The sequence below is a fragment of the Ambystoma mexicanum genome, chromosome 10 (assembly GCF_040938575.1).
Source record: "Ambystoma mexicanum isolate Mex_15411 chromosome 10, UKY_AmexF1_1, whole genome shotgun sequence".
Lineage (NCBI taxonomy): Eukaryota > Metazoa > Chordata > Amphibia > Caudata > Ambystomatidae > Ambystoma > Ambystoma mexicanum.
Window position 1 is genome coordinate 1,185,336,265 of NC_090932.1, and position 21,485 is coordinate 1,185,357,749.

At 42.3% G+C, this 21,485-nt stretch overlaps 1 protein-coding gene across 1 annotated transcript in view; it reads right to left on the reverse strand.

Annotated features, from left to right (window-relative positions):
• Nucleotides 1-21,485, reverse strand: part of KREMEN1 (kringle containing transmembrane protein 1) — a 403,359-nt gene that overhangs the window by 13,225 nt on the left and 368,649 nt on the right. Inside the window, exon 6 of the mRNA XM_069619171.1 lies at nucleotides 5,773-6,105. Within this exon, the coding sequence (XP_069475272.1) occupies nucleotides 5,773-6,105 (333 nt within the window). The remainder of the gene's footprint in view (nucleotides 1-5,772; nucleotides 6,106-21,485) is intronic.

Below are 21,485 nucleotides of genomic sequence, written 5' to 3' on the forward strand. Positions count from 1 at the left end.
TTTCCTTTGGTACATAAGGGTGAACCCCTGTGAGGGTGCCCTTGCATATGATGGTTAACTTCCTAGTGTACCTTATTATGCGATTATGACCACTTGATCACTTACATTGGTCTTTGAAGGTGTATCCTAGGAAATGTACCATAGACTATAGCTCTGAATCCATAGGAGCCTACCATGGTATCTGATGGTTATTCCCGGGAGCTTGCTTTAGTATATGACAGTGAATCTCTGTGAGTTTAACGTGGTATATGAGGGTGAACACTTATGAGGTGACGTTGGTATAGGATGGTTAACGACTTTGTTTCCCTTACTACGTGACAATGAACACCTGAGCACTTACAATGGTCTATGATAGTGAATCCAAATGACTTCTGTGTTATCTAGCTCTGGACTCGCCAGAGGCTACCATAGTATATGTTGCTTATGTACTGGGTGTTTGCCTTAGTATTTAAAAGTGAAACCATGCTAGATTATCTTGTGGTGTAATGATGAACCCATGGGAATTTTTAGTGGTATTAGACAGTGAATTACTGGGCCAGGCAACTTACCTTAAAGTAATAAGGATAATCCCTGGGACTGTGAGTTTATCTTCATAATTGAGGGAAAAGCCATAGGTCTTTGAGTTGCCCTTTTTTATGTGATAGTGAACCCTAGAGTCCGGGATTATACTTTATGTGTAACAAAGGAGCTTCGGTTCTGTATATGGCAGAGTGTATTCAAAGATTTTAATGCTGTCAACATACAGTAAACAAAAGCCAGCAGTCTTCGATGGGCTACCCGATGATCCAGCGTTGACTAGTGCAAGCCATTAAGGTGTGGAAATGGGTATACTGTGACTGCCCATGTCTCAAAATAAAGGCAACATATTACTTGAGCTTCAGCAGGACTCTAGGTAAGTGTCGGTGGGTCATACGTTTTCCCAATGCATTGCATGGAGCAATGCCATGGAGTGTGTGCAGAGGAGACATTAGTGTTGAGAACTAGTGGAGATCAATGTTCCCTCTAATTATTTTTCTCTACGTGCGGAAATGGCTGGCCTTTGGCGCTCATTGTTTTCCATGTGCACAACTGACTAACGAGGTCAGCCACTTTGTGAGCATGCATAGTTAGTGAGTTATCATTCCCAAAGCGTTTGTAAGGGAGTTTCTCCTTTCCAGCTACTGCAACTCTTTACAAATCAGTGTAAACAGTGTAATTTGCATAATGTTTTCCAAAGATAGACTAAACAAAATAATGTATTTGATATAAAGCGTCAGCCAGTCTAAGACTTAAGGATCTGCCACAGTACCGAGCAAAAGTACTCCTTCTGAGACAATGCATTAATAAGGGCGCGATATGTGCCCCTCCCACTAGCCCTGGCTAGTTGTATTTGATTCTTGGTGAGTAAGAAATGGTGTGCTGTGTGCACGTGTTGAATTAAGTTGGCAAGTGACTTTTTATGGCTTACTAGTACCTTGCAACTTGACATTTTGACCCTTGCTTTAAGTATTTTATTCCTTTGTAAAAAACCTCATCTGTAGTACAACAATAAATCACTCGTCATTACTGATGTGGCTGGCAAAACATTCAGACAGGATACAATATTGCAGATGGAATAATGCAAACTAGAAAGAACCTCCACTAATGCAGTAATTCAAAGGCCAGGAGAACATCATTTGTTTAAGGATGAAAATTGCATCAGAATAACTGCACCACAGAATATGATAAGAATTCCTGTGCTGCTACTTACAATCCACACTACATTGTCCTGTGTACAGAGCTGTGATAAAACTTCCTCAAAACCAGTCTTGCAGCTAAGAGGCATACCACCACCCATTTCTACTCCCTAAACACAGGAAACTGTGCCCAACAAAAATGGTAAACAATGAACATATTCTTATATCGCCCCTCTTCCACCCACAAAGCTCCATTGACATTTTCGAAGCAGTGGCCAGCAGAGCAGTGGCATGAGAAAGAGCTCTACTTATATTTCTGCCCGATTTCAAGAGGAATTATAAGGGGAAATAAATCTTTTAATAGGCATAAAATATCCCTTTCGGCAAAGCAAATAATTTGACTCCCTGAAAAATCATTTGGTTCCATGTAGGAAGTAAAATATCAGAGCCCTAATTGTAAACCTGACATAGGAAGTGAAAGAACAAAACACATAATACAGCCTATGGTTTTGTCATCTGTTGCTCACTACAGTATAGATAAAAATTGAACAAGAGCCTTACTGAGGTTTCTCATGGAGCATGTGGAAGTAAAGCACACGCATTTGTCTTTTATTTTAAGAATAGCATTCTCAAAGGTACAACATTTTGAGTTCCATCTTTTGTAACTAGGGACCCCTCTTTGGCAATTTGCTGTTATCAGTTACACAAGATGCATGGGGAAGCTAAGGGCACTAAACGCAGAACACATTATTATATTGAAAAGCCCTCAGCTAATGAGCACGGAAGGAAACAGAAGGTGCAGTTTCCTAGGCTGCTACTAGAGTTGTCTATCCTTCAGCAAACATATTTCCTTCACTGTGCTGTACTGCTGAAACATCTGACTTGGTTTTTGAAAGTTGCAAATTTGCTGTTAACCCCTCAAGGAGTTTTCTCTTGGGTCCATACCCCCAAGCCATTCACAGCTAGTTGAAAGTGCTGTTTAAACAGTGAGGGATTGCAGCATTAAAACACTCACTGGGATATTTGCATACCCACAATACTTTCCAATCAAGACATGATTAAAGCCTCCCGGTGATTGTATTGCCAGTTTAAGAATTTACATGAATTTGCATGTAGTCAATTATTTTGCAGTGCAAACAAGATTTTTTGCAACATACCACACCATAGTATTACACAGTAGGATTATACAAGTGCTCAGTGAAACAATGTTTTAATACCAGAGAGTTTCTCTCTAATTTGTTAAGGTCCATGACCAAGGGAACTCTCAAAACGTGGAAATGATGCAGATTGTGCAAAAAGTATTCTAGCTATCTGAATATCTGTTGCCCTAATACAATGCATGAGTAATTCCAGGCATAGTCCTTGCCCATTAGCCCCCTTAGAGGCCAAGAAATATATTGCAATGTTGTTCTCCACTTTTAGGATAATGTTAGCAATGCTAAAGTAGCAGACTGAGTTTGACATTTGATTACTCAATATCCTTAGGCAAACTAATATTTGATTTTAATAATACATTAGCTTTCAAGGGTACCGTTTCAAAGCACTTTTGTGGCATATGTACAAATAGGAAGCATGGTGTGAGGTTAAGCATCCAAGTATCCTGCTTACTTTAATAGTTAGTACATGATGTTTTAGCTCACAATTAAGTTATATAGTGTGGATAATGCTTTTGCTAAGGCACCATGAGTAACACAAATTCTGGCGCTTGGTTGTTATTCATATTACAAACATAACACAAGTGGTTATAGGTACAAATCTGGTAACCTTTCACAGAGCCAACATAGGTAGAGGCACGTTTGTCAGGTAATATCTAACTGTGGACTGAGACAGAAGATACAATAGGTACAAGGTACAAGTGTGTAGTGTCAAGTATAGGGGTCATGGGTGGGGATGAAAGGTTACTTAGTTGATGTATCTGGGCATATCTGAGTTGGACCTTATGTTCATGGAGACACTTTTTCACATTTGCTTTAACCTCCTAAGGGTGTATTCTGTTTTAGGGTTTTTAGTTTGTACGGTCACGCTTTTATAGTAGTGTAATGTGAATAGGCAATACCAGACTATCAAAACTAGTTAGTATAATTTAGTTTTATTAGGAGAGAAAGCAAATGCCAGATAACTGATGTGGCTTGTGTCTTGTTACTTCTTGAGAAGATGGGAATTGTCTGTGTGCGCTGCTATAATTCTTCTGAGCGGGACTCAGAAGGAAGGTGGGCCAGCGCATATGCGCACGGCTTAGAGGGAACATTGATGGAGATACTGGAGAAATTCTGCAGGGAATTCTCTTAAATCCACGCCTGAGAAGCCTGACCCTATGACATTAACTTGTTACCCATCATCTGTGGAGTCCTGCAAGTATCCATCCTGTCCCTCGTGATCTTCAATCTTTACATGGAACCGGTCAGAATTTATAGCAATTTCCATTTCTGCACTCTTAAATGTATCCCCCTCTTTAGGTTTGCTGTCTTCAAGTAACTTCATATTGGATCTTTGCCATGGAGTAAATGTCCTAGGTGTGGATTCACTTGGGGTGTGGTTTTGGTTGACGCGGTGGAGGGAACACTTTCCTTATTATTGTTTCCTCTCCCCTTTTTCCGGCCGTTACCGAATGTTTGGCCGTATGCCTGTGAGTATTAAAAAATATTCTTGACTCTGCCCCGTAAATGCTGGATAGCGGCTTGGCATATAGAGTTGGTCCTGCTTAAGCGTGGTTTCCTTTGTGTTCTAGTAATTTTATACCCTGAGGAAAATATGCAATAATGAGCTGCCTACGCTGAATCCGGTTGGTTACATTTGAAGGCATGAAGTCTCATGTTTCAGAGTGTTCCAAATGTGATGGAATTCATTTCTTAACTTCATGGAATCGCCACGACTATGGATGAATCTAATGATGATAGATGCATGTATCTTTGATGCACTTTAAAGGACTGCCTATGTAGAAGCACTTTACCTATTTGCATTCTCTGCGTGTGTATTTACTGTGAAGTATGTATTGCACAGGGTGAATTTTATGTGCGTTATTCTGATGAACATGTCTTTGGCATGTACGTTTTTATTTACAATGCTTTTTTTCTATAAATGCATTATCTGCTGCATTGTCCATTACAAAGCATGTTATTCTGCATTAACGTGCGTGTAAATAAATGATGAGTACATTCAGATTTTAGTACGCAGACTTCAGCCCCTCCGCTGCTATAGTATTTTCGCAAGTGGTCTATGGGGTACGGCATACCTGCTTTTCTGATGTTAGCTTACATTTTCAGATGACAGATAAATCAGTGGTGTTAGGGTGCACCTTGATAATCAGTGGTGTTGGAGTGTACCTTGATGATCAGTGGTGTTAGAGTGCACCTTGATAATCAGTGGTGTTAGAGTGTACCTTGATAATCAGTGGTGTTAGAGTGCACCTTGATAATCAGTGGTGTTAGAGTGCACCTGCTAATCAGTGGTGTTAGAGTGTACCTTGATAATCAGTGGTGTTAGAGTGAACCTTGATAATCAGTGCTGTTGGAGTGTACCTTGATAATCAGTGGTGTTGGAGTGCACCTTGATAATCAGTGGTGTTAGAGTGTACCTTGATAATCAGTGGTGTTAGAGTGCACCTTGATAATCAGTGGTGTTAGAGTGCACCTTGATAATCAGTGGTGTTAGAGTGTACCTTGATAATCAGTGGTGTTAGAGTGAACTTTGATAATCAGTGCTGTTGGAGTGTACCTTGATAATCAGTGGTGTTGGAGTGCACCCTGATAATCAGTGGTGTTAGAGTGTACCTTGATAATCAGTGGTGTTGGAGTGCACCTTGATAATCACTGGTGTTAGAGTGCACCTTGATAATCAGTGGTGCTAGAGTGTACCTTGATAATCAGTGGTGTTGGAGGGTACCTTGATAATCAGTGGTGTTAGAGTGCGCCTTGATAATCATTGGTGTTGGAGTGTACCTTGATAATCAGTGGTGTTAGAGTGTACCTTGATAATCAGTGGTGTTAAGAGTGAACCTTGATAATCAGTGGTGTTAGAGTGCACCTTGATAATCAGTGATGTTAGAGGTCACCTTGATAATCAATGGTGTTAGAATGCAACTTGATATGAAACAATGAATATCGACATGTTGGTTTACCTTGGTAAATGACCGCGAACCCCTGCGCCTGGTTCATGCGATCAGAGAAGAAGTAGAGAATGACAAAGTCCAAGGAAATGTTAAGGGGCCGCAGCGGACGTGCTCTACTATCAAACCGTGCCAGCACCTGGTTGGTATAGCCGTCCAGCAGCTCAACCATGTCAGTAGAGTCTTTAATATCAAAGAGAGTGAAGTTGAACCGGATCCAGGAGGCCCCAGGAACTTGGATGGTCCAGTAGCAGACCCGACCCGCTGCATAATTGTCGGGAAAGTCCGGTGAGTAGATCACTGCCGCATCAAGGCTATAGTTCCCACCGCAGGCTCCGATGAGGGCTGTGAACAACAAGAGAAAAAAAACCATGAGGTACAAGAGAAGGTACATCCGCTGAATTCCAGCAGTAGCCCCAGTCGCGGAGTGATGCAGGTTAATACACAGGAATGAAAATCCTGGGAGGCTCAAAGCCAACCAACATGCTTGTTGGTCGATGTTTTTTGTGCTGGACGTATGTCCAGTGGCAATCATTTCATTTCATGCTGGCAGCTGATGAATTCAATAAACAATAAAGGGTATTTGAACATTCATACAATGGAGGACACCCCGTAGACCTCTTTGTGTTGCTTTTTGCTTCTGTTTACTTTTCGGGCAGGAACCCGTTTTCTTTCAGTTCTTGCAATTAATCCATTCAGCACACAGACCATCTCCAGTAATGCCAGCTAACATGGCCTGATACTTGCCATTCCCCCCTTCCTGTCATGGGAAGGTGAGCAGGGTATGTGATGGAATCACATGAGGTGGCACCATAGAGAAGGATGAGGACTCTGAGAGTCAGGCAAGACACTCATTGAGTGATGCAACCCCAACAGGTGGTGTGTGAGGGATCCCACGACTCCTCCCACCCCAACCAGCAAGGAACCCCCAGCACATCTCCCAGGCAAATTCTCCCATGAAAGGCCTATTTACTATAAGAGTGGCAACTTGGGGTCTCCCAAACCTGAGTCGTGGCTAAGCCAATGTGGCACAGATTAGAGACACGTCGACCAACATCATACATATGATGGTATAGAGGGTGCAGTAACTGCATCAATCACATCATTCGTTCACCAAACCACTTGGGAGCCTGCTCACCAGGCACCAAGCAGCTGGGCAAGGCGGGCATTGATCTCATGGAGGGAGAGACAGAGAAGTGGTCACCCACTAGGACGTGGAAAGAGCGGGTGGCATGAGCATTGAGGCATGCATTAATAGCGAAGTAGAACAGTTAGAAGAGTGTCGGCCGGTGGGACTGCTCTAAAACCATTACAGTTCAGCCTGATTATAAGATGGCTGCTGTCACACTTAAACCTTTGACCCGTGGAGCTCGAACCATTCATGAATCTAGTAAACATGGAGATCCACAACAAATGAGAGGAATGAGGGTAGGAAAAACCTGAAAGGGAAGTAAGACCGCAAAGTTCTGACCAATCCAGCAACCCAGAATTAAGGAGGAAAGTGACCAACCAATCGCAGGACTTATTGGGACACTTCATTTTATGGAGTCAGTATAAAAGGATGCACGTGGGGGGCAAGTGCTGCATTCCAGAAAATAGGTGTGTTTGCAGAGACAGCGTGGGGACGAGTTGCAGGGATATTTGCTGAATTGGCCAGTCTGTGATGGAGATGGGGTTGTTATAAGCCTGCTGTGGGCTATCACTCAGCGAATGGCAGAGGCCAGGAGCTATTAACGAAACCGAGCAACATTCCCCTACTGGGGGCTATACTCCCAAACACTGGCGGGACCTTGTGGCCACCAGAAATTGAGAAGGAGCAACACTGAACTGGTGGGGCTGGAGACTGTCCGGAAATGAACAACTAGAACAACTCATTAAGGCATGATCTGGGCTCAAGCCTAGCAGGGGGACACTTGGCTGATTGGTGAGAATTAACTTCAGTCTGAACATCACCTTAGCAGGGAGTGGTTGGGATTCCTGTTGCTAATCTTTTTGAGTATGCCCTATTGGCCGAGGAAATTGGGAATCCTATGTTCTTCACTATCTGCATTGACAGATCCCAGGAGGGGGCCTCATTATCAGGGGTCAATCAAATCTACACCCAGAGGAACCCTCTAGTTTAGAAAGATGAGTGCTGGAGTTCTTTAAACACCCTGAGACTTTCTGTGAACTGAAATAATACCACGCCGGTGTGGCAACCCTGGGATCCTCCTTGTTAGAGTAGGGAGTTGAACTTGAACTAGGACACTAAGTACTCTTAGTATATCCCTTACCTCTGGTTTTGTTAATCCTCCCTCTGACATGGTTAGCCATAGTTTTCACTATTGTGTTTCAAGGTTCCTCCCTCTTAGACAATAGTGGAGATCCTCCATCACTGAATGCCGAATCCTGGGGTCAAGTTCGCCCTTAGGAGAGACATTAGGAACATTACCAGAGAGGACTAAGCCAGGTCCAGAGAAACTGTAAGCCGTTCCCTCACAGCTCTTCCTTTTATTATTCCCTTGTTCACAGTCTGCGTAGCACAGCGGAGGAGACTATCATCCATCGCTTCCATTGCTATGGATGAAGCTACTGAACCCCATTAGCTGTGTCTGTGTAGTGTCCCCCTACACATTGGTAATCTGCTGATGGATTGTTTGAGGGCCTATGATGTGCACTTTGAAGATGTGGAGATTCTTTCTCTATGTCTATATTCTTAAAGCTGTCACCCTAAATGTGAGCTTGCATATGAACGAGTGGTGTGCCATGCATGTGGGTCGATCATGCTATGGTGTAGAAATGGTGGCGAGAACCCAGGAAGGCAGGATGTGGTAGCGCATCATCAGCTATGGCTGCATGCAAACATGGTGGAACATGTGTACTCCCTCCATGTGTAGGTCGTGGAAACGGGAATCGTGTGATTTTTGGTAATTTATCTGAGGTATGTCATAGGTGTATGAATACACATACAATTTAAGAAAATACACAATACCAAAAACAACAAACACAATGAAAAAAATTACAGAACATACTAAAAAAACAACTGTCATAGACGGGGAATTGAGTGTGGGCAAGGAAGGTTGTCCTTAGTTACCTGTTGATTGATTTTCATTTATTTGCCAAAAACATATTTTTTAAAGCAATAAATCAACCGTCCCCTATACACCAATATTAACGAATTACAAAAAAAAACATTGTATTTTCTGTTAATGATTTCTGTGCATCTGGGTATGATTGTACTTTGTAAATAGTTACGGGACTGGCGAGGGCTTAGTTGTATAGACGTTGTATGACAGAAAGGCACATACGTGAATACTTTTAGTGGAGGGGTCTTTGAAATGGAATCTAAACCTCACTCCTTGAAAGTGCAATCCATCTGCGTGGCCGAAAAAGCAGGTAACAAATCTTTCCATGACAGAAGGCTTTCAAAGTGACATTTTATCCCACTTCAATGATGGAGGCTTTTGTCTAGTACAGTAACACAGTAGAGTCAGAGGTTTCTGCTGGGCAGGATATAGACACTATGGTTGAGCCTGCTCCAAGGCTTGGGAATCTTGTTTCTCGAACACGAGTACATGAAAGGGCCTCCATATTCTATGACGTAAAGGCACCGGTGGCAAGGTTTAGCACAAGACAGGATTTAGAGTTTGAATTGAATCTCCTGTTAATGTTCAGATATTTTGTTTCGACCACAAAAATATACAGGACTCAAGATATTTAATGAAACCGCATAAACATATTGGTCTTAACCTTGCATAATAATAGGGCCTGTGATTGATTTCCCCGAAAAACTCAGATGTCCATACATTTCACAAGAGAAATTCAAATTAGGAATTGAAATTAACCTTGCTGTAACTGTAGGGCTTTTATGATCATGACAGAAAATTTGCTTTTTCAAGACTTTAGACAAAGCACACCGGGCTTCATTTTGAGGGCCTTTGTTTTCGATTACAGACATGCACAGGAGTCAATATTTTTCATGAGAGGGCATTTAGAAATTGGGGATGAACATACCACTGTGGTAGGGGATTTAATTGTATTACTGACATGCACAAAAGGCAAGTGCTTATGAGAGGATATGCACATGATATCTGCACTCCCACTCCTCAGACAGGAAAGTGTTCAGGTTTTTCTCCAAAGTCAGACACCAGGAGGGAGTAACAAGAAGTCTCTAGGGGGCGCTACTATGGCACTTAAACGGTAGGTTGGGGGCTGAGGCTGGTGTCCGCAGAGATTAGACAGGGCTCTGTAGCTTCCTTGACTCACCCACCGGTGGTCGAGCAGTTATGACCCACGCTCATTAGGAGGGGTGTGCGTAATATGCCACCCGATACAGCATAAGACAAGTGCCAACAAACCCAATAAAGAGGAATATCCAATCAGAAGTAGTTACTTTTCTGAAAGCAGATATTTATAAAGAAAGTAAAAATAAAACGCATTATGAATGAGAATTTATTTTAAAAAACAGAGGTCCTAAAGGATTTCTGACTGCAAACTGAGGATGGCACAGGGGCAACATGCTGGTCCTGGAAGCAAGACCACTTAGAAACCGAACACGGGTACGGTATTACACACGTTATTAAAATAAGTAAATAAATAAATAAATAAATAAATAAATAAATAAATAAATACATAAATACATAAATACATAAATAAATAAATAAACAAGGCTCTGAGCAAAGGTGGGGTTGCCACAAGCAGGGGATAACAAAGGCACAATGTTATTCTATGTGGTCATGTTTCCCTTTGACAGTTTAGTTTAGCGGTATGCATGGTGCTCCAGCACTGGCAGCCTTAGTTTTCCTAATGCGCATTTCTTCATCTTTGACCAGGCCCTCAACGCTTTCAATCAATCCTTGCAATGCCAAAACTCACTCATTTGCTATTCCTGCATGTTGCAGGTGAAGATCTCCCACTTGTTACATTTCTGGGACATTTCTATTGTCTTATGATATGGAGGCAGGGTGGGTGACTCGCCACAGAAAATCTGTTATGTACTTTATCGAATGCCCATGTCGTCTGAATTATGTGGGCACAACTATAGAAGCAATTAAAAATGGAATAACTGAAAACAGTTCAGGCATTAGATGCGGAAACAGTACAACATCCGATGTGCTACATTTTCTTGCACACGATCATTGTGAGGATCCTATCCAGCGGTGGGTATTGGAGGTGGTATGCAGCAAAGGGGGCAAACCTGGCACAGGATCTAACATATAAAGAAAAACGCTGGCTTTACCACATGCAGACCGATATATGGGGCATCAAATATCACTTGGAATGGGCACCACTACTGAAATTGATATTAGTATTTATTGAGATTTATGTATCGCTTTGGCCAAAGCACTTTACAATGGATCAACAAAAATGGAACATCAATAAATAAAGCAAAGCTGAATACAAGATGATTGAAGGAAAGGAAACACAAGGATGAGACTCGTCTGTCAGGGAGAGTAGACTGAAGATAACTTTTGAGACAGGTATTAAGAATGTGCAAGGAAGAAGAATGAATGGAAAGGGACCAAGCGTGCCAGTGTTCAGAAGCCGCAAGCGACAATGTACGAAAGCGAAAAGGAGGCCCAGGGAGGTTTAGGTACTAGGAGAAGATGTAAAGTTTCAGAGCTAAGAGAATGAGGAGGAAAATAAACGGAAATGTATGAAGAAATCTAGATAGCGGCGAGACCATGGACGCACCTATAGACAATAGAGCTAAAAAGACAGAGAAGACAAGAATCAAAAGGTGGAAAGCAAACAGAAAAAAGGGAAAATGTAACAGTGGAGTATGAGGGTAGAAAAAAGAGGAAACGAGTGACAGAGTTGTAGACTGAGCTAAGTGGAAGATGGTGGGAAGAGGCGAGGCCACAGAGAAGAGCAGAGCAATTATCAAGATGAGAGAAGATGAGAGATGTAATAAGTAGCATAGCAGCCAAGAAAAAAAGAAAGGATGAACATTATCGATGTTAAAGAGGTGAAATTGACAAATCCAGGTGGTGGTAGAGATGAGAGGAGAAGAAAAGAGAAGAGCCAAAAGTAACATCAAGATTATTCACAGTAGCAGAGAAACAGAGAAGAGAGGGTGGAAAGGCGCGATTAGGTGTAGGTAGGGGGAGGCGGAAATGAGGCAAAGAGGGGTTGGGAAATAAGAAGACTTCAGTTTTAGAAGTATTGAGATGAAGTAAATGGGAATACATCCTGAATTGGATGGCAGAAAGACAGACTGAGACATTGTTGAGGTGAGTGTCAGAAAAAGCTCTGCACATCATTGGCATAGAATTGACAAGAGAGATTAAATGAGGAAATAAGGGCAGAGCGAGGGATTGTGCTGAGTGGGACCAGTAGGGAGCCATGTACAGAACCTTTGGGAACACTGTAGAGAAGAGAGCATGAAGAAGAGTTGTGAACATCCCATGAAACAGAATAAATGTGATCTGCAATTGAGCTAGCAAATCCAAAAGAGGTTATAGTAGAGAGAAGAGTTGGGTGATCAACCATATGAACGTCTGTGGATAATTCTAGAAGGATGAGTATAGATGAGAGTTTATCATGACAAACAGAAAGAAGGGAGTTGGAAATGTGATGTTTGATGGATGAAAACCTGACTGAAGAAGGAGCAGTAGGAAGTGCTGGTTCAAATAAGAAGAGACATGGAAATAGACTTCCCATTCAAGTACTTATAAGAAAAGTGAAGAGAGGAAAGAATAAATGAAGTCATGAGAAGATTGAGATTTCTTCCAGCCGTGTTTCACTTCACGAAGAGTAGACATGATGGAAAGGACAGAGGGTGAAAGTTAGGGTTTAAAGGGGTTTACAGGAGTAGGGGGAAGGATGAGAAGGAAAAAGTAAGTTAAGCAGAGAAAGGAGATTAGTGTGAAGCGAGGATGCTGTGCTCTCACACCTTGAAGTGTCTCATGTGCTAGATGGGATTACCAATAATGATCTTGGACCCAAATAACTAGACAGATTCAAAGAGGATGGCAAAGTACTACTTTATTATCAACAAAGAATAAACTAGGGCAATCTGGTGAACATCAAGCAGTAGTACACGCACTCACCCCAAATGTGATTATGCAAAGATTGTATACCTCAATATGTGTCATTTATGACATCATCCTACTTGGCAAACTGTAAAACCTATTCAAGGGAGGGATCGGTTAAGGGAACATATGTACCTATAATATGTATAAGTGTTAATAACTTCAATGGCTGCCCCTTATCTGGTGGGCACGCCTTGAACAACCTCTAAATACGTATAATACTGATTATAGCGAATAAAATGGCAGCGGGTTGGTCTTTGCAACATTGTATAACATGTTCCTTTATAGATCCTCTGATTGGTTGGCATAGTTTCCAAACCTTGGACTTTCAGCTCGTTAGCAGCACGTAAGCAAAATGAAACCCAGGTGCCGAAAGTAACATCAGACTACACCCCACTTTCCCAATTAGTCCATCGCCTCTCATCGGTCAGGCCCAAGCCAAGGCTTCTCCTTTGTAGTTGACTTTGAAGCCTGTGCTCTGTTCTGGGAAATTCATGGGAGTGTAGGCACACCATTATCTTCGTTTGGGCTTAATGAATAGCCCTTGTTTTCGACTTCTGAATCACGTGTGAGAAGACCACACATTTGTCCATCTCAACCCTCTATTTACTGCTATTTGATTCAGTTAAGTCATTACCCTTCTTGACCTCTAGAGACTTTCTCACTCCATCTTGCATTGGTTTTCTGCATCTTTAATTGTCCAATACTTGGCTCTTAAAAATGTTTTCTTCTTTACTTATTCGAAAACAAATATGTCCTATGTACATGGCTCATCCTTTTGACTCCTTTTGACTTGTGCCTTGCAATTATTCCTTGAAGTAGCATCCTTGGTCCCAGGACAATAGACTAGTCTTTATTCCTCACACAAAGCTGTTTTTCCAGCGTCTCCTAACTCTGCAGCTCTGGTCTGTTTTTGGGGCAGCTTGATTGGTTTCAATACGAGTCAACCGTCCATCTTTCCATCATGGCCACTATAGCCATGTTATGTTTTCCTTTGCAGCAAGCTTCTATATGTCTCATCTACCTTGCATTTCTGCGTATGTACACTTATTAGTCAGTAGGTTACTTTATCACTTTTGCATATATGATTTCTTCATATCTTGATTAGATATTTATCTTATTACTTCAATTACATCTTTACTCTTTGAGTACTTGCTTATTGTTTCAGTGCGTCTCAGTATCTTTCCTCCATGATGTCACTCTGCTTTCGTCAGATTTCATTTATGATTTCACTGTGATGTCCAGTGGTGTATGCAGACATCCTTCCACCCTCTCAGTACGAGGGTACATTCAATATGGTTGTCAGAGAGCATGTCATCTTTCATACACTCAATGCAGTGATGGGATGATATCTTGTGTCCCACATAGGGCACTTCTCTGGCTGTTCCAGTATGACAGAGGTGAAGGGGTGGGAACTTGGGATGACGCGTCCACTTGTTCCTCTACATTCCCCCCTCTGGTCGAGTCCTAAACCACCTCCTCTTCTTCAATTTTCTTCATTCTCTCTTCACATTTATGTTTCTTTGGGATCCATATTTTAATCACCCCCCTCAGGTCACCTGCATTCTCTATATGCTGATACACATTTCAGGCCATGCGACAGCATTCTCCAGTTGGTTGACACAATACCCAACGTCCTACATATTTCTTGTGATTCTTAGGGTAGTAGAACTTTTTTTCCTGGGGTTGCCAGGGAACTTGTCTTTATGTTCTCACAGGTGGTGTCTTCTGTCTGTGGTGTATGGTATCCATTCACAACAACATGATGAAAAGGACAGAAGGTGAATGTCAGGGTTTTGAGGGATTTAAAGGAGTGGGGGAAGGATAAGAAGGAAAAAGTAAGTTAAGCAGAAAAGGAGACTAGTGTGAAGGGACAATGCTATGCTCTCACACCTTGAAGTGTCTCATGTGCTAGATGGAATTACCAATAATGATCTCAGACACAAATAATCGGACAGACTCAAAGAGTATGGAAAAGTACTGCTTTATTATCAACATAGAATAAAGGGTAATCTGGCGACCATCATGCAGCAGGTCATGCACACACACCCAAATGTGATTATGCAAAGGTTTTATACCTCAATATGCATCATTTATGATGTTGTCCTACGTGCTAAACTGTAAAACCAATTGAAGCGAGGGATTTGTTAAGGGAACATATGTACCTATAATATGTATGAGTGTTAATAACTTGATCGGCTACCCCTTAGCTGGTGGGCATGCATAGGGCTCTTCTCCTTCTGTTCCAGTATGACAGAGCTGAAGGAGTGGGAGCTAGGAATGACGTGTCCAGCTGCTCCTGGGGATAAAGATGGAAAGTAGTCAGTAGAAGGCAACGAGGATGCCAGGGAGGAAAGTCAGAAGCATACAAGGAATACAAGTCAAGGTAGGAAAATATAGAGGGTGATGGAGAAAGTGATGAAGGGGAGAGGTAGGTGGATATCAGGAGGAGAAAGTGGTCAGAGGAGTAAATGGGGTTTACACAGACCCTGTATTTTGAGGGGGTTGAGGGGGAAACAATAAGGCTGAGTGATGATCCTGAGACAGCAGAGGGGGGGAAAGGGAACTTTGTTAAGATGATAGGAAAGACGAGGAAGGAGAGGTGGCCAGGAATGGGTAGTGGAGAGATAAAGAATAAAGTCACCGGGCCTCATTACGACCCAGGCGGTAAGTTACCGCCTGGGTCGTACCCTTACCACCATGGTGTAAACTACGTTTACACCATGGTGGATGGTGGATTTACCACCCCATTCCAAGGTGAGTGGGGCGGTAAATCCCCATTTCCCATTTTACCCTTCCCCATTCCCATTTTTGCCCCATAGGGCATAATGGGAGTGGGGACGGTGCTAATTACGCCACCGTAAATTACGGTGGCGTAATTAGCACCATGGTCCCTTAGCGCCATGGATTTTAACGCCTGCAAAAAGCAGGCGTCGATATCACCATGGCGCTAACGGACCTTGTAATCAGGCGTTAAGGGTCGGCTACGGCGCCGTTAACCCCTTAACGCCTGATTCGTAATGAGGCCCACCAAGTTTTAAGAAGGCAGAGGAGAGAGGAAGAAGAAATGAAAGAAGAGAATCAAGACCATTATTCAGTCTCTGTGGAGGGTGATAGGGCCTATAGATGATGGGAAATGGAAGAGATAGGGGATGATGGAATGAGACTGTCATACAACACCTGAATGTTCATGGTAACTACCATTAGACAACATGTATCTGTTTTATTACCAGTCTCCTTGAACAGTAGGTATAGAAATCTTAATTCTTCATGGACACCAAGTATCTCTGGATGTCCACCTTTTATCTACATGTCCAAATAAAGGAGGAGGGTAACTATGAAACTCGAATAAACCATTGCCCTCTTTGTTAGAATGCTTTTGTTTTCAGATCAAGTAACCAGCATGGGTGGTCTCGGCTTCTCTTAATATGGAAGAATATATCCTAACTGCTTCGATTCTGCATGTGTACTATTTAAGTGCGTTCATGCCTTTCTTGTTTGGGCTTTAGTGTCTTGATATACTGGTCCCATTAGTGCAGTCTTTCGTGAAATATGGTGACCGACATGACCCTGTTGCCTCAGGTCTTTTGCGTAGGCTGCCTTTGTAAAGGCGCGACATACATGCATACATGAAGATGTCATGTCATTTGTGTGTGAGCCTGCATGTGTGTGCATAATGTCATTACGCTTCATATTGGCCACTGGTGGCCACTTGGTGATCAGTGTCTAAATACCAAAGATGACACCCTCTCTTTAGCATCCATGTAGAATAAGCAGAATCCCCAGGTGTCAACCAAGCTTTCACAAGATAAAACTCTATCTCCATCCGCCTTCCTCGTGATACTTTCGAACTGTCAAAATTAAGCACGTCTAAAGGAATGACGATTTGTACCCCTGAATATACTCACTATATGTTCCATCTTCCCACGAAGACAAACCATACACCTCTCTAATTGGCAACTACCAATGTGTTTCTTGGAAGGATCGAGTGTTTAAATATACAATTGTCTACCATGAAGTAGACAAATAGACTGCAGCATATGAGGTATGTGATTATATATGTCTTAAAAGTTGTATTTTCATCGATTTTGCTGCCTCTTGTATGAACCATTATTTTAATACATGACTCTCCCTCTATCCCCTTGACTACCTTGTGACATTTACCTACTCACCAGAAAAAGTAAAAAATAACACTGGGCCTCATCGCGAGTTGGGCGGGAGCCCTTAAATGCGGCGGTAACAGTGTTATCGCCGCATTTAAGGGTCTGACCAATCTCGAGTCTGACGTGTTTACCCCCCAGCCCATTTTCGGCGCAATTACCGCTGGCAGTATTACAGCGCAGTAATTGTGGCGAAAATTGGGGACTTACAGTTAGCACCCAACCTGTGATCCGGCGGGAATACCGCTGGACGGGTGGGCGCTAACTCGAATAAAGTTGGGCAGTATCCCATCTGGGATACCGGCCAACTTGTTATCAGGCCCACTGTCATTTGGAGTTGACCAAAAGAATTAGGGAGGGCATCTTGTCCTCCCCAGGTAAGAATAAGGTAAATACATTTGAAAATACATGAATTGAAAAGATCCTCCTTTTCCAAATATGGACTACACTTTAGGAGGCATAATGCCAGTAAGGATCTCGCTACTCTGTCTAAATAGCTCAGTATTCTTGTTACTCTTCTACACTGGTTAGAAAGAAAGAATACCTTTTCCGGATATCTGTTTATATAGGACTCCTCGTGGACTGGGTCTGATGTTCATTTTACATAGAAATCTCTTACAGTAAGTGAACACTACCCTCTAATATTCTTTGGATGGCAGCCTCAGCAAGAGCTTACATCTAAAATGGCTTCTCTTCTATTGAACTAGAACTAATGGCATCTCTGTTTAACCAGGGATGTCCTCTTTAGTCTCTCCAGGTCCAGATGAAGATGCTTAAAGTAGATGCAACCGTCAAAACATACATGTCGACCATCTATGATCCTAAGGATTAACCTGCGAATATACGCCAGTACCTATTGCCCATTTATTGAGGAATACATTACAAAGGTATATTCTTTTAGCTGATCACAGTTTTTTTAAACACAAATCTTTATAATGTTTGCATATGGATTGTCACCTGATATATATGTATGTATGTATATCTGTGGCAGGGGTTTTGTAAAGTGCAGACATTCGCCTAAAGGCATCTTGACGCTACAGAGGAACTGAGCATGGTCACATGGTGAGGGCACTATTTACGGTGATAATCAGGGTAAGTTAAATAGGTCTAAAGTCGTTTCCTGAAACTCAATAGATTCCTTTTGATTTGTAAAGATGGAGGGAGGGAAGTGCACTGTTTCCATGCAAGCACAGGAAAGGAGTAGCCTAGAAGCACCTCTCTTTTGTAGATTGGGAGTATAATTATTCTGTCAAATTGGGTTTTTAAGAGGTGGGGACAGCAGAGTTGGAGTTTGTGTGAAAGCAAAGACGGGTTGGTGGCTTGCAGAGTTTTATGAAGTAGGCACATGGCTTTGAAGCCTATTATTATTATTATTATTATTATTATTATTATTAGTATTATTATTATTATTATTATTATTATTATTGTAATTATTGAGCTCTGGCCTAGCTTCAAGAAGCAATGGAGTGCTATACAGAGGTATGCACCAATACAGATACAGAACGGAGTGCTTTACAGAGGTATTCAACAGTTCAGATGCATAGCGGAGTGCTTTGCAGAGGTAACAACAAAACAGATATATAGCGGGGGGTAGGATACAGAGGGGCACAGAGGAGGGGTACTTCTTTAAATGGAAGCCAGAGAAGAGAGAGGTGCTCAGATGTTTTGTAACCTGAGACTCACTGTGGCCTTCTGAACTCATTGTAAGCATGGCAGTAGTTTTGCCAAACACCCACGGTAGATACTAACGTTAAAATCCAGCCAGGAAGAGACCAAGGCATTCATAAGCAGGACCCAGTAGGAGAAGGCCAGCAGCAGGAGAATGTTTAACCTCTACATGTGAAAAAAGCAGGATTCAGAGACAAGTAAATTCAGAATCAAGGGTGAGTCACATGTTTTTGACTGCCTCTTTTGGATTTGGGACAGGGACCAAATGAGTCAGGACAGAAAGAGGATTTCCAGGGGTTCAAATCTGCATTTGCAGCCAGTAGCTCGGTATTGCCTGGGTTTGCTTTTAAGAAATTCACCACAATCCAGTTCTTGATGGACGTTGATGGACATTAAGCATTCCTTCACTCTTGCCGGTATTACATCCTTGATTCTGGATATCTTCACCAGAAGCTAAATATCATCAACATAGTTAAACTGCAGAATTATGTTCATCAAGCGAAGGATGTACAGTTTGAATAACAATGGGAGATAATGCTCAGCCTAGTCCCACCCCTCAATTTAAAGGTTTGAGTTCAGAAGGAAAAGTGCCAAACTGGACTAGCTGCATGCGATGAGAAAGGAAGCGAAGGATGTACAGTTTGAATAACAAGGGAGATAATGCTCAGCCTTGTCCCACCCCTCAATTTTAGCGGTTTGAGTTCAGTAGGAAAAGTGCCAAACTGGACTAGCTGCATGCGATGAGAAAGGAGCGTAGCCATTTTGAGGCTACTCCACATATTTCGTGGCTTTCTAGTCTGAAAAGAGGATTTGATGGTTAACGTGTGTCAAACGCGGCTGACAAATTGAGCAATATTAAGGACCAGCAGTGCCTTCATTGGCTTACTCTCTATCTGGTCCAAGATGGCTGTCAATGTGAGTTAAGTACTGCATGCAGGTCTAAAAGCCAAGCTGAGCAGGTCAAGTAGGATGAAGCCATTCATGTACCACTGTAGCTGATGTACCACTACTTGTTTCTGTTTTTTTGCCATATATGTCAATTGAGAGTTTAGTCAAACATTTCTGGGTTCTGTTGGATCAAAGGACACCTTTTTCAGGTGCGGTCTCCTAGCTGCTTGTTTTCAGGCTACTTTAAATGTTACCGCATCCAAGGTAAGCCTGAGCGGCTACAGGAAGATCAATGATCGAGTACATCTTCATCCCTGATATGTTTAAGGCTTTGGTTCAGTTGTTTTCATAATCTCCTCATGAATGGTTGGAGAGGTCCTGGCTTCCTACTGGATCAGATTGGATCTGATCTTTTCTTTTTAATGTACAAAACAGGGTCAGGGGCATCAACTAGAAGTTGAGACGCAGTCGTGCTAATGTCAGCCCCTGGTGGACGACTATCATCGGCTAGGGCTGGGAACGGTTCTTTTGTAGATTGAGAACATTGTTGATCCCAATTCCAAGTATTGTTAGCTCTCAAAATCCGATTCTTTTAAAAGTGTCAATGTTGATTTAGTAGGAATTTTAAAACTTGGTTACAGGATTGTCTTTACTGTCACTCAAGATGGCTGACTTTACGATGGGGCCAATTCATTTCATGTGTAAATCGCCTTTTACACGCCCGTTTTGAGTATCGCTGGTCCATTTTAAAAGGAGCAAAATCATCTAAAATGTCTTCTCATCGGTTATTCCAGGGAATCTATTATCCATCAGCGTCGCCACAAATAGGTCTTAAAGTGGTATTTTTGTGATTTTTTATTTCTCCTCATACATACTTTGCCTGCCATTCAGAACTGTTATCCTCTTTTTTTGTGTTCAACGATAAAATAAAATATTATGGATAACTAAAATAATGTATGTGTAAAAATATTTTTTCTTCCTCCATTAACCCATGCAGGAGATGTACATATGTCCCGGTATAAGAAAGGTTTGTGTGGCCTAATTCTGGCTAACACAAATTAAGAACGTTTTCTCATTCATTTGTTAGAAAAACCAGCAGGGACGCCCCCTTTTTCTGCATACCAGGTGGCGACTCGGTTGGAAGGAAACACCACTTTAGTACCATGAAGAGCCGGCTTACTTCTTCTTCAGTGCAGGCAGGTTTTCCAGTACATCATGGGGAGAATTGGTTTGTATGTGATATGGTCGCTGCAAAAATCACGCTGCTGAACAAGCCGGTTTAGTTTTGCACTTTTCAATGCATTTACTGGACACAGAGAAATGTAGGTCCTGGAGATGTGGCACAATGGCTGGGTGGCTTTCGCGCAAGCAGTATAGGTGGGCTACTGATCCATAGAATGATAGATGAGGAGGCACTGTGACAAAGTGACCCCAGGCCTTGACAATGATGCTGAGGTCAGTTCAGGTGTGGGAACATTTTGGCTTGTGGGTACACCAAATTGGTCACAACCCCGGTACTCGGTGGCACAGGGCTGGGCACTTTATGTTCCGGAACAGAGAAGCAGTAGAGGGGGGTGGAAGCGGGTTCAGCACGCAGAGCTCCAACCAGCGCTCTGTAGCATGTCTTTGCGAGCAACCATGGCTGCTGTCCTTGTGCACAGTCACCACGCATGGGGTTTTAGTGTTACTTGAGTTCAGTGAGGTGAGTAGTTTGGCTTCGCCAAGCTGGGTATCACCTGCTGTTCACCTAAACTTTGGGCTCTCTTCTGCTTACCTCAGCACTGGCCACTGAGTCACTGAGTTCTATGTACATTGAGAACAGTACTTGCTCTGGGCACCCATACCTAATTTCTTTAGTTAAATTAAAATCTGAGGTCAGATGCCTATTAATCACAATTCTTGCTTTCAAGTCTGAGGAGGCACTGGGAAGAAGGTATGTTATATGGCATTTGTATAGTGCCTAGTGTCATTGGTGTGGCCTCAAAGCACTGTGGCT